This window comes from Hydra vulgaris, chromosome 05, assembly GCF_038396675.1.
Source record: "Hydra vulgaris chromosome 05, alternate assembly HydraT2T_AEP".
In the NCBI taxonomy this organism is placed as follows: Eukaryota; Metazoa; Cnidaria; class Hydrozoa; order Anthoathecata; family Hydridae; genus Hydra; species Hydra vulgaris.
Genome location: NC_088924.1, coordinates 10,643,586 through 10,657,109, shown reverse-complemented (window position 1 = coordinate 10,657,109; position 13,524 = coordinate 10,643,586). Strand labels below are relative to the sequence as shown.

Genomic DNA, 13,524 nt, shown 5'->3' with positions numbered 1-13,524 from the left:
GATTTTTTATGAAATGGATGCCAATTTGATTTTGTATGAAATGGATGCCTCGTTATCTCTTCGGTCCCAAAATAAAGTTGTTAGAGACGGGTTGTTTTAAATCTTTCAAAAGCCGTTATGTGAATATTAAGTGAGGTATTTGTAATTGAAGGAATAAAATTTAATCCTAAACTTAAAAGCTCTTTTTCATTGTCTGTTAGGACGTGTTTTGATATGTTGGTAACTAATTTATTATTAAATTGATGTGAGAAATTTGATTTAGCCTGAATGATATCTTTATTATACTGCCTCATGTTGCTATGTGGTTTTGACGAAAACAATTTAGCCAGAGTATATGGTACAAAATTTCTTTTTTCGATAGATGGAGTAAACAGTTTTCTTTGTTGATCCTAGAGAAAAATATTTTATCAAAGATACCTGTAATAACCAAATACAACATTAGTAAGAGGTAACAGATAACAAGTGAAGATAATTTAAAGTCAAAAAAAGCAGTAAGACAGCAAACACAGTGTTAATGTTTGTGGATTTGTAACTAAATGATAGACACCATAAAACGATAAACTTAATGGTAACATTGACGTAAAATAATCAAACTAAAAAAAATTTTCACAGTTTTAATATAAGTTAATACATGTTCGAACAATAAACTTATAAGTAATTTAAAATTTTTTCCTGATAAAAAACTCCCTGCCAAGAAGCAAAGATTACTCTACGTTTTGAATTAAAAGCAACCTTAAAATAATATCTAAATGAAAACCCCAAAAAGAAAAGTTTTCTCCGTGGTCCGAACTAAACACCACTTTGAGACTATAACAAAAACTATTCAAAAACTAACTCCCAGTCAAGGACTACTCTATGACAGGACGCCTAAAGTTGATTTTCTGACTTCGCTAGCGAAAGCCATTATTTCTATCAAAGTGGAAGCGTTTTTAACATTGTAGTAATTTTTTTGAAAATCTCTTTCATTATACCATACAAATGCAGAGTTGTGAATTGTAAACTCCGCATTTGTATAAAAAGATTTGTCAAAAAGATGTTCTGTGTTCCTAAATTATCAAAAGATAATTTTTTTTAAAAGTATTTGAAATATTTGAAGCAGGCTTGGGTATGCAAAAAGTTTTCAAAGAGGCTTAAAAAGAGGCTTTAACATATTTCTAATAAAATATGCTTATTTTAATACTATATCTTATTAAAAAAAAACAGTATTAAAAATAAAAGAGTTAGTCAAGCAATTAAATACACAACATGAAAGAGTATATAAATACAAGCTATTAAATACATGATATGAAAGAGAGATTTTGATGATACTAAAATTATCCTTCTGTTACAAAAGAAGAACATATTACATTGTAAAAAAAGACTAATTCTTCCCAGCATCATTTAGTAGTACCCAGCACTTTTTAGTTAATGTATATTTAATTTTTTAGTTAGTGGGTGTATATTGTTAATATTGTTTAACAATATACAACAAACAGTAAATAATCTAAATAAATATTAATTATAATATAAACAGATAATAGATTAGTTTTTTTTTTTTGTTTTTTTTTTAATTCCCTAAGTGAATCATAAATTAAATATGATGTTGAAATATATTTGCTTAGTTATCTTAATAAATGGTTTGTTATTGTTTTTGTTTTTTTCAAGTTATTGAACTTTCGGATCTATTAAACCAAGCAAATGATGATTTGAAAATTATCAAGAAAAAAAATGCAGCTCAGTTAAAGGTTACTTAGCAATTTTGTTTGTCTTTTTAGACTTTTAAATCAAATTTTTTACAAATTTTTTCATTGATATTTGTTTTACTTCAGGATTTACAGAAACATCTCTCAGTAACAACCAAGTATTTACATTTGCATTTTTATTTTTGTTTAATGCAATGTTATTTTTATTTATTTTTTATTTTTATAAAATATAATTTTATATTATATTTTAGAAAAATTGATAAATTAGAAAGTGGATCAACAGAAAATCTCCATGCCAAGTCAAACATTTTATCAAACGGATCCCTTGAAAAATTATTGAGTAACTCACCTCAGTCATCCTCAGATCCACTTATGGTATTATTTAATCACTTAGTTCATCTAAAATTAAATATACATACATACATACATACATATGTATGTGTGTTTGTGTGTATATATATATATATATATATATATATATATATATATATATATATATATATATATATATATATATATATATATATATATATATATATATATATATATATATGTGTATGTATGTATGTATGTATGTATGTATGTATGTATGTATGTATGGATATATATATCAGTAAAGTCCTAATATATTTTGCACGCTTTATTTTTTAAAATCCTGGCATTGACAAACTAGACAGATTTTGTCCTTGAAAAAAAGAGAAAAAAGTATGTTTGCTATATGTGTTTTTGTGTGTGTGTGCATAAATTTCTCTTTAATTCTCTGACCACACTTTTTAAAACTTTATTAAGATAAGGTTCAAAAACACATTATTGATCAGTTGTAATTGGTAAAACTTAAGCCTAAGTCCCATCATTGTAGATAATTGTTAAAATAAACTGTTACATGTTCCTTTAACTGTTCCACCAAGCAAAGCACAATCTTGCATGACCTGCATTACATTTACTAAAGTTCCATTTTTAAATTGTAAACATAACATGATGTTAAAAATGCTTTATCTACAACTGAGAACAACAGTTTAAATGACCAACACTTGTAACACTAGCTGCCTTTTTTACTCAACTTTTTCTTTACATTCTAGTAACTTAATGTCTGTTAGAAGTAATGTTGTTTTAGGAAAAAAATAAAATGTGAACATTTGTTTTAAATCTCAAGCATTAAAGGTTAAGTTTCTATGTTAAAATAATGTTAGCATTTGTTTTTAATATACTTACTTAGGTTTTTATTTTATTTTAGATTTCTGATGACCACTACATCAGTCAACCACGTCTTAATCGAGGGCAAAATCGAAGTGTTGGAGATATTGAGATTGATAAACAAGTTTTAATTGAACGTATTTGTAAACTTCAACGAATACATGCAAAACGCAATGAAAAAATTGACTTTCTTAATGAGCATATTCTACATTTAACTGAAGATCTGCAGAAAAAGTCTAGGTCAGGTTTTTAAAAGTTTGTTTTGATTTATTTTATTAGTATTTTTATTTTACTTGATTTATTTATTTTGATTTATTGGTTGAAATAAATACTACAATTATTAATAAATATATTTTTAAAAATATTTTTATTGGGTATCATTAATAGTTCTTATTATTTATATAGTTTATTTAAGTTTTGAAAAAAATTTCTGTGTCGAGTGTAGCTGTTATGCTTTTTACAAATTGTTTTGTTGCAATTGTAATAGTAATTATATTTGTATTAAACATTTGCTGAATTACATCCCTATCTGCCAATTATTAGTAATTCACTTATCAATTTTTATCTACTTTCAGAAAATATTCCAAATTTATGTTCTAAAAAGTGATATCTAAAGAGATCTTAAAGCAAAAAAAAATTACTTTTTATTGGGGTGCATAACATTTTGATATCTAAGTTCTTTTAAATTATGACCAAACACATCTTTATATGAAGTTTTATCTTTACATCAACAATGTTGTTATCTTCATATAGGTTAGTTTAAAGATAAATTTAATACTTAAATATTAATATTAAAAAAGATATATTTGAATAGTTAATTTTGTTCAATGATGTTTTTCTAAGTTATAAAAATAAATGTGTTCTTAGTAGAAATGATTTAGGTCATTTCTAAATATTAGCTATTTTAAAATTTAGACTTAAGTTTAATAGTTTTAAAAATATTTTTATAGCAGTAAGTTTTTTATTTTTAAGATTTAATTTTTTTTTAGCTTTAAGAGAAGCCCACAGTGATTTTTTGAAATTTATGTTTAGGACTCATTATTCATCGGCTTTATTTGCTAAGTTTTGTGTGTTTGTGTGTCATTGTATAAATTATTGTTTTCAGTTAATGTGACACAAAAACAAAAATTATAAAAGACTGCAACATGGTTGTTGTTTTTTGAATGATATATTATTCAAAAGCATAAAATATAAACATAATAATTTAAACATTAATAACAAAGGTAAAAAATCTAACATAGTTTTAGTTTAGGGCGTTTCCATTTCTGATTGTGATTTTTTCTTTTTTTTTACTTTTATACTTTAGTGTCTGACGGATATATCCATCTTTGAAAGGTTTAGCTCTCTGTGTGTCTGTCAGATATTTCTGTTTAATGAAACTGTTGTGCTATTTGTGTCTGACAGTTATTTCCGCATTATGGAATAGTTGTATAGTTTGTGTCTAACGAATTTTTCTGTTTCAAAGATAAGCTAAACAACATATCAGATATGATATGTTTTATTAAACAATGTTTTGTTAAACATTGTTTAACAATTCTATTTGGTAACTTTCAACAAAATTATGATCTTCATTATATACTCTAAAGTTATTTAAATTAAGCTAAAAGCTTGAATTGACACTGTACAAATTTAGTAAGTGAAAAAAGTAAACATGGCTACAGCAAGAAGATCTTATCCTAAAAGTATATATATATTGTTGAAGATCTAATTTAATATATGGAAGATTGACCAATGATTTACCTGACTTTGGTTCTAATAATAATTCTTCTGATGAAGGATCAATAAAATCTGTGATTGAAAAAGAAATATCAAGCTCATCAGTAGATGATGATAATAAAACTGATGTTGTTGACATTGATGTTATGCCATTAGGAGAAAATATTTTAGACTACAAACTAAATTGGATTAATGCTGATAATTATAAAGCAAGTTTTGTAAATTTTAAAGGAAACCCAGGACCTCACCCAAGTTTTTTAGTTGATAGTAGCCTCTTACAGAAGCTTTTTGAACAAACGAGCTTGTTGTTCTTATTGTAAAGCCAAGTAACATTTTTGAAGCAGAATATTGTAAAAATAATGAACTCAAATGTAAATCTAGAGTTCAGAAATGGATACCATCAGCCAGAAATGATATCAGATTGTACATAGCATTCATTTTTTATTGTGAAATCTTGTGGAAATCAACATATGCAATATATTGTCTCAAACCCCTTGTTTGAAACACCATTAATACAAAAAGTAGTGTCCTATGAAACGGAGAGATGAAAGAGTTTAGAAAGTCGGTTATAAAGAGAGTATTGTAAAATACTATCAGTGGAAAAAAATAGAAGTCACACTCATGTATTACCTTCTCTTTTACAATTAACAGAACATCATTTCATTGAAAGTATTCTAGCTACAGTGAAAACTGTCAAACCTACTAGAAGGTATGTTGTATTCTCTGAGAACAAAGTAAGATTAGAGAACAAGATATGTGTGTGGACTGTAATGTTGGTTTGTGTGTTGTGCCTTGTTTCATGTATTATTTGCTTAAGAAAATTTTAAATATGTTTGTAAATAACTTTTATTAATAATATATTTTTTATCTGTGTTTTAATCTATGTTATCCTCATAAACATTTATATAGAAAGATGTGCAAATTTAAAAATTGTTCTTTTTTTTAAAACAGAAATGTTTACAATTTACTGCGCAAAAAAAGTAAGCAATTTGAAATAATCCTAAACAAATATATTTTGCAGCAATAAATAATGTAATTTTTAAACCAACAGAGAAGGAAAGTGAAGGAAAAGGAGGAAAGGAAGCAGTGTAATTAACGTTAATTTATAGGCAGTAATTAGCAGCTCTCATCTAATTAAAACGCTGTTCAATTTTTTGTGTTGTTACAATATTATCTTTAAATATGAAAGAATCTGTGGAACAAAATTTTGGTGTTGAAATATAGTCTTTATTTTTTCATAAAGAAAAATATATTAGCTAGAAATCCATTCCATTTTTGTTTGAAAAACAATGCGTAAAAACATTTTATTTTTGACATCATTTTAAGATTTGTGTAATATGAGCATGCTCAAATTACCTAGTGTTTTTTCTGGAAATTACCTAGTTTTAGGTCTTAAAATTGCAGTGGTAATCACTTTTTAAATAAAAGCAAAACATAGTAAGAAATTTTAATATTTTAACAATACTAAATATCTTTCTGTAATTTAAATTTTTTTAAATTGTATTTTTATTTTTTATAATGTTTTAGTTGATAAAATTGAAAATACTAACAAATTAATTTTTTTTTAGTGTAAAAAAAAAGTTTGTTTCAATAAAAAATTTGTTTAAAAAAAAAGTTTGTTTCAATAAAAAATGCCTTGAAATTTGATCTTTTAATGATAAGTTTTGTTAATAATGATCATTATATTCCACATAATAATGTGGAATATAATGATCAATATTAACAAAACTTATAATGATAATAATGATCATTATATTCCACAAGTTAGTTTTAATATTTAGGTTGGTGCAAAAATTTTGGATCCAGCATAATTATTTTTTAAAATTTTTCAATTTTTACCTAAGATGGTCATAATACCCTAATGTACCCTATATATATTTTTATTGTTTTATATTTTTTTGTGTTTATGTTGCAATATCTTCGAAAATATTTAATGTATAATATATAAGAAAAATAATAAATCTAGCCGAAAATATTTGATGACTGCTATACCTCTTTGAAAATGAATTAAGTATGAGTTGTAAGGAAATAACCTTTCATTTAAAACACTTACAAGCAATTTATTAACTTACTTGCTTCTGTACATGACTACATGTATTTAAATGCTGTGATGATTTTAACCTAACCTGGTCAGTTATTAAAAAAGTCCCAACTTATAACAACTTTTATCAAAAAGATACAAAAACCCAGAAGAACTCCTAAATAAAAACTCTTAAATCGTATCAAAATGTTGCCATGATAATAAATTTTAATTAGATAACCAAAAACCTAAAAATTAACACTAACAAAGAAACTAAGACTGTCATTTAAAAAAAAAACAATGGATGTTAAAATTTTAGGTATATTAATCACGTTAAAATATCTTTTTTTTTATACCTGATGATTGAGGTAAGCATGAAACTTAAAGTAACTTGTTTTTATTTAACATAGTTCACACACACAGATATTTATATACAACTCATAAACATAATAATGATAGTCAATTTTGAATAAGCTGCACAAATAAGGTTCTTACCATTTTTAATTAATGGTAATTTGTGATTTTTGTCAAAAGCCAGAATAATAACATAGTTAAAAAGCTGACAGACTTGTATAGTCTTTTTGATTGATTTGCATTGAGACTCAGGAGCAATATTTTTCATAGATACAAGGTCCTAGTTTGAGAAGATCAGGCAATTTCTTTACAAAGATCTGGTAAATAATATTTTAATATTCTTTTTAAGAGATAAAGTGCACAAAATGATTATAATATAAAGCCTTTAGACAATAGATTAAAACATTAAAAATTAGTATAAAATTCAAATGGTAAATATCTTTTTGTTATAAAATGTTGATTAATTCATTAAAACTTGGATTAGATTGGTTAAATCAAAACAACTTTTACAAGTTTCCCAAAATAAACAAAAATTCCCTTCTACTTTCCCAAATTCATATATTCTTATACAAATTTAGGCACCATTATTGCATTAAATGTGGTACGGGTATGGTGGTAGAGCGCTTGCTTCATAAACAAGGAGTTTCAAGTTCGATCTCCACCACATCCCTGGTAGCGCCTAACTTGTTTTATTGTGCAGCAGCCTTGTTTGTCAAAGTTTGTGTTACAGAAGTAAAGAGTTGAAAGAAGGTTGTAACTACAATAAAGTAGCCTCCTCAAGTTGGAGGTGAATAACATTTAAAAAGCAAAAGAAAAACCTAATTTCAAAACAGTCGAACTAACCATTATGCACAAAAAACAATTGCTGTCTTCCAAAAGTTTGGAACATATGAAAAAAATATTTATAAATTATTTATTTATTTTATCAAAATATGTTAGTAATCATAAGTTCTCAAATAATTAAGAGTAATTAGTTGAATCCTCCTTAATTTTTCTCTCATAGATCATTGGGAAATAAGGGTCCTAATTTCTAGGCTTGATTTGTAAGAAGATTTTAGCAATTTTGTATGGGATTCTGGTATGGTAAATTACCAGGCAAGAGGCCAATGACCTCGGTCCCATTCTTGCTCAACCAATTGCTCACAAGCTTGGTCCTGTGACAGGAGGCTCCATCATTCTGAAATACCCCAAATAAAATTTCACTGGCGAGTGGTTGCGCTTTTCCAAAAAAAAAGTTTTTTACTCTTTGAATCTAGTTTTTAAAATAACTTGTTTCATGATATTGCTTCAAGATTTTTAAGTATAGCTATATTACCTTACATTGTTACACCATTTGTTACAGCTATACTATTTTATTTTAAGTATAATGCTATATGAGCCATTAAAACCAGCTACATGTACTCTTATGTTGCATTGTTCTGCAGCAAGTTGTTGCCAACCTTTGACAAATGTATATATATAATTCAAAATAAAAATATGATAATAAAATCAAATCTTTTTCTTTAGAATTATCCAATTTTTTTTGCATAAAGAAGAAGCAGGATCGCTTTCTCCAAATTTATCAGATAAAATTAAGGTATTTATTGTATATTTCTTAACTAAAAACCTCTGCAACTCTGTTTTCATATTCTATCCAAGTTCTAATATGATATATTTTTGAAAAAAGAAAACTCTGATATAAACTTCTCAAGGACTTATAAATCTTGAATTGGAAATTTAAAGAAAATAATGACATTTATGAATATTTAATAATGATGTAAAAATGAAAAAAAAAAATTCAATAAATTACCTTTTATATATATATGTTATAAAGTTAGCTCTTGATTACACTATGTATCAAATTTTCACTTTTGTTCTGTTTCTGGGTTTTCCTAACCTGTTAAGTCTAGAACCTAAAGAAAAACATCATTGTGTTTTTGAGAAAATTCTCAATTTGCTTTCAAAATCTTGGGCACAGCATTTCACATGCAAAAATTGCAAGAAAACAGTTGGTAACTGAACAGTTGCTTCTCGCTTAGATGTGTTTTACTTTATTTTCATAAAATTTCAATGCTTTAGATCTAGTTCTTTACTAGAAGAAATTTACAAAATTTTGTCATAAGTTATGTACTGTAGTTAAATACATTCTATCCATATTTTGAAATTGTTACTTTTTGAAATTTTCTATAAGAATTATAATAATTTTCTCAAATTATTATAATTCTTATGTATTATTATGTGCTGTAACAGGTTGTTACAGAGGTTAGAAGCGAGCCTTAAAGTTTGCTATCCCGCAAGTTTGGCAAGAGCTGACGGACCACTCAAGCAACTGCTACTTCTGCATGGTAAACCCAAAAAATCATCACACCGGTAAAAATTTCCCTCAGATTGTTTATCTGGACATAGCTTCTTCCATCATCCCAGCCCACCGCACAGCCCTGATCTGCCTGTTCTGACTAATTCACTATAATTTTTTTTTTTTAATTCTGATTCACTTACAACAAGCAACCACTATTAAGTTGGGAGTTACTAGAATAAAAGAGAATAGAGTTGAAGAGCAAGGAAATCATTAACAGAAGTTTGAAAAGTTGTAGGTTGTTTGAGTCAGGAAAACATGAAGATGAGAGAAAATTCCAAAGGGTTTAAGTGCAGGGAAAAAATTGAGTTTTAGTGGAGTTAAAGTTCACAAGCCACTGCTATCCCCAATCTGTTACAGATGTGAGATCAGGTTCAAGATCCTGTAGCCTGTCTTAAGCGATCTAAAAAAAAAGACTTTTTGTCAAGACAAGAGTATAAAGTTAAGTCATCAGCAAATAAAGCAACTTTAGATCTAAGGTTGTCAGAAAGACCATTATTAGATAAGAAACAAAACAGGACCAAGGATAGAATTATGAGATACCCCAGATGTTGCTGCAAATAAAGAAGAGTGTTTGCCTTTGTGGATGACTTTAATATAGCTGTTAGAAAAAAATGGTTTGATAATATCAAAAACTTTCCCAGATACACAATTTGAAGTAAACTTATGGAAAAGAAATTTGTCGAAAGCCTAGATATGTTAAGAGCAGTCACAACAGTTAGCAAGTCAGCTGTAGAGGGAGAGGATCGAAAACCATATTGGTTGTCTGACATTTAGTTATTTTACTCAAGATGGGATGTTAGAATAGGGTTGATCAAAAACTCAAAGACAAATAACAGATAGAAGATTGATTGGTCAATTGTTGGAGGGATCAGAATGATCTCCAGAGTTTTTGAAGATTGGAACCACACATGCCATTTTCCAGTAAGCAGGAAAACAAGATTAAGTCAACCCCTTATAAGTTTATATTTATTATAGTATAGAGAAAATTGGAGAGTTCTGGAGAACACTTTCGTAAGACTATGACAGAAATGTTGTCTGTACCATAAGTTTAATTGAGATATGAGCAATGGAAGCTAGAGTGATTTGAATGTCCAACAATGGGTTAAACAGTTTAATTGAAATGGAAGGAAGAGTATGGCTATAAAATTAAGAGTGGCTATAAATTTTAATCTATAAAATCTATAAAAATGCTTAGAAATTTTCCAAAAGTTTCTAAAGCCTAACTTCTGAGAAAAGATACAAGATTTAGTGAACTGAGAATAATGGAGCTTAGCATTAGGCAGCACCTTTTTACATTGATTTCTTTTAATAATAAAAAAAGCATTTGTTCTCAATGACATCAAGACTGTACTTAAACGCCTAATCTTTATACGTTGACGCAAATAGGTACATTCATAATAATTTAAAAATAGTATTTTGACAGTTCACCTATAATATTCAAGTGTGAACATTAAAAATGGAAATAACAAAACAGCAAATAACAACTTTTTCTTGAACTTTACATTAAATGAATGGAGTATTACAAGCATGAATGGAGTTATGATATACAACTAATGAAACTTTAGGCTAAGTAATTTAGAAAACTTTTTTTTTGATTTTTTTAAAGTTTGTTTTAGCTGTGTTTTTAATCAACTAACCCTGACCCTAACTATATCGTGTTATGATTTGAAGCAAGAAAAGAAGCTCAAACTCACATATGCTTTTAAAATAAAGTGATTTTATTTAATTACCGAGTTTTAATAAACATTTTGTTGAATAGTTACAATAACTTATGGTTAAAACTTAGTAGCATACCTTTAAATAATTTTTTTTAATGTTTCGATAAAAATCATTTCAATGAATTTTTGTTGTTTTTTGTCCAGTGAAACTTGATTTTTATTATTGTTGGTTACAAGCACTCTCAAGATGACTTGAAATTGTTTTGATGAACTTCCATCTGTTTTATACTTCCATTGTCAAACCAATGTGATGAACTCTCCTTTAGAGTTGGAAATTCCGGCGATCTACACTTTGTTATTAATAACTAATCCATTCATTAAGTTGATGTTTTTTGAAAGAATCAAGATATCAAAAGACAGTAGAGATCCAAGACCAAGACCAATACTCTAGGCTTTCAAGATCTAGACTAAAACTAAGACTTTAGGCTTCAAGACCAATACCAAGACCAAGACAGTTAAATATGAGTCTCGAGGCTCTCGAGACTAAGACTTTGGTCTCCAGACCTACATCTCTGTGTGTATATATATATATACACATACTTATAGTATCACTTATGGGGACAGTTTTTACAAAAAATGAATACTTACAGGGACATTAGCATTATCAGGGACATTTTAGTGTACCCGTTAATTTTTGTCCCCATAAGCATCGTTTTTTTGTTTAAAAAATGTCCCCGTAAGCAACTTTTATAGAGAGTGAAAAGTACATTCATGGGCTATCAAATAGCCTTACTCGCAAGGGAGGGCTGCTACATTGACTGAGGGTTTGGTTAGGGTCAGCATCAAGGTCAGGGTTAGGGTTACGGCAAGGTTTAAATATGGTTATATTACTGTAATTAATCGTTTCTGTAAATAGATGAAAATAAAAATGAAGTATAATATATAATAAACAAATAAAAATGACAAAAATAAGTATAAAAAATATATTTTTATATTAAATAAATATGTATAAATAAAATTAGAAATAAAATAAAAGTTAAAAATAAATATAAATATGATAAAACTAGTATAAAAAAAGTAAAATAAAAATACATAATCAGAACAAAAAAACTAAATAAAAGTCCTCCTAAATGCAGACTAGGAGTGCGTGTGTGTATATATGTGTGTGTGTGTGTGTGTGTGTGTGTGTGTGTGTGTGTGTGTGTAAATATATATATACATATTAAACAACTTCACTTTCAAAAAGGTTGCAAACAACCACTATTAAGTTATGAGTTACTAGAACACAAAGGATAGGATTAACCAGCACGGAAAGGGTTAACTAAAGACCTGAAAAGTTGTAGGTTGTGTAAGTCAAGAAAACATGGGTGATGGGTGAGAGTTTTGACATTTTTTCAATGAACGAGGAAAAAATCCAAATAAATAAAAGGGACCCAGGGACTCCGTAACCCTGGGTCCAACTACATTTTCAATGTGCTTTTAAACCTTGTCTGAGAGAGAGATTTTTGTCATTTGTCAATATAGGAATGTCAACAATATTAGATTTTTAGCAGTAAATAATTGTTTTTGTTGGAGTTAACGATACAGGAGTAAAGATAGAACCTTTTGGTTCACCTAAAGTGAAATAAAAAGTGTAGGCTTTCCGGAATGAATACTACAGTTAGTAAAAAATGGTTTAATAATCTTAAAACTTTTTTATATAGAAATTATTAATAGAGAGAAGACTAATCATATGATAGTTGGAAGAGTGTTTTAAATAATATAATTATTTAAAACACTCTTCCAAGATTTGAAGGGTGTTCAATCTGTAATAAGTTAAATCTTAAGTTAAGTTATATCCCTATCTGTGCTTTGTGTTAAGTTTTTTAACCAATTTAAAAGAATGACCAAAGTATCAAAAACTATAAAACACAAAAAACCATTTGTACTCTTTGAAGTAACTTTTCTTTTGTTGAGTCTTCTCTCTTGCAAAGTTCACTGGACCTTTATCTTTGTGAGACTAATTTGAGTTTGGCTGTCTCATCTTGTGATCTTAATGTTGATGGTTATCTACCTTTAATTCTTAAAAACTCCTAGTCACATGCTTGGCCTGGATATTTACATCTGTAAGAATTTAATCATTTGTCAGGAAACAAAGTTTGAATCCACAGACTATGTTTTTATATGCTTTCCTTTAGCACCACTTCACTCTATCATTATCTCTATCCTCTTTCTTTTATATATAGCTCTCCTTCATCTCAAGACTGCACTCTTTTTGATGTTATTTCTTATCAAATTAACCAGCCCCTTTCTCTTTATCTGTCAGTCTGTATTGTTGTTGTTGGTGACTTTAATGCTAATCACACTGAATGGCTTGGCTCTTGTGTCGTGATTCTGCAGGTGTTAAGGCCTACATTTTTTGTCTTTCTCAATCACTAACACAATTAGTCAACTTTCCAACTTGCCTCCCAGATAATCCGAATAATTTACCTTCTCTACTCAACTTATGTCTTATTTCTGATCCTAGTTCTCCACATAAACTCTTAGGTGCTTTTGATTGTGGTTTGATCTCTCTAAAACTAT

At 27.7% G+C, this 13,524-nt stretch overlaps 1 protein-coding gene across 1 annotated transcript in view; it reads left to right on the top strand.

The window, feature by feature from the left end:
* LOC136071851 (coiled-coil domain-containing protein 186-like) overlaps positions 1–13,524 on the top strand; it is a 78,612-nt gene that overhangs the window by 59,736 nt on the left and 5,352 nt on the right. The window contains exons 13-17 of the mRNA XM_065797343.1: positions 1,645–1,724; positions 1,809–1,840; positions 1,934–2,057; positions 2,917–3,116; positions 8,473–8,542. Of these exons, the coding sequence (XP_065653415.1) occupies positions 1,645–1,724; positions 1,809–1,840; positions 1,934–2,057; positions 2,917–3,116; positions 8,473–8,542 (506 nt within the window). The remainder of the gene's footprint in view (positions 1–1,644; positions 1,725–1,808; positions 1,841–1,933; positions 2,058–2,916; positions 3,117–8,472; positions 8,543–13,524) is intronic.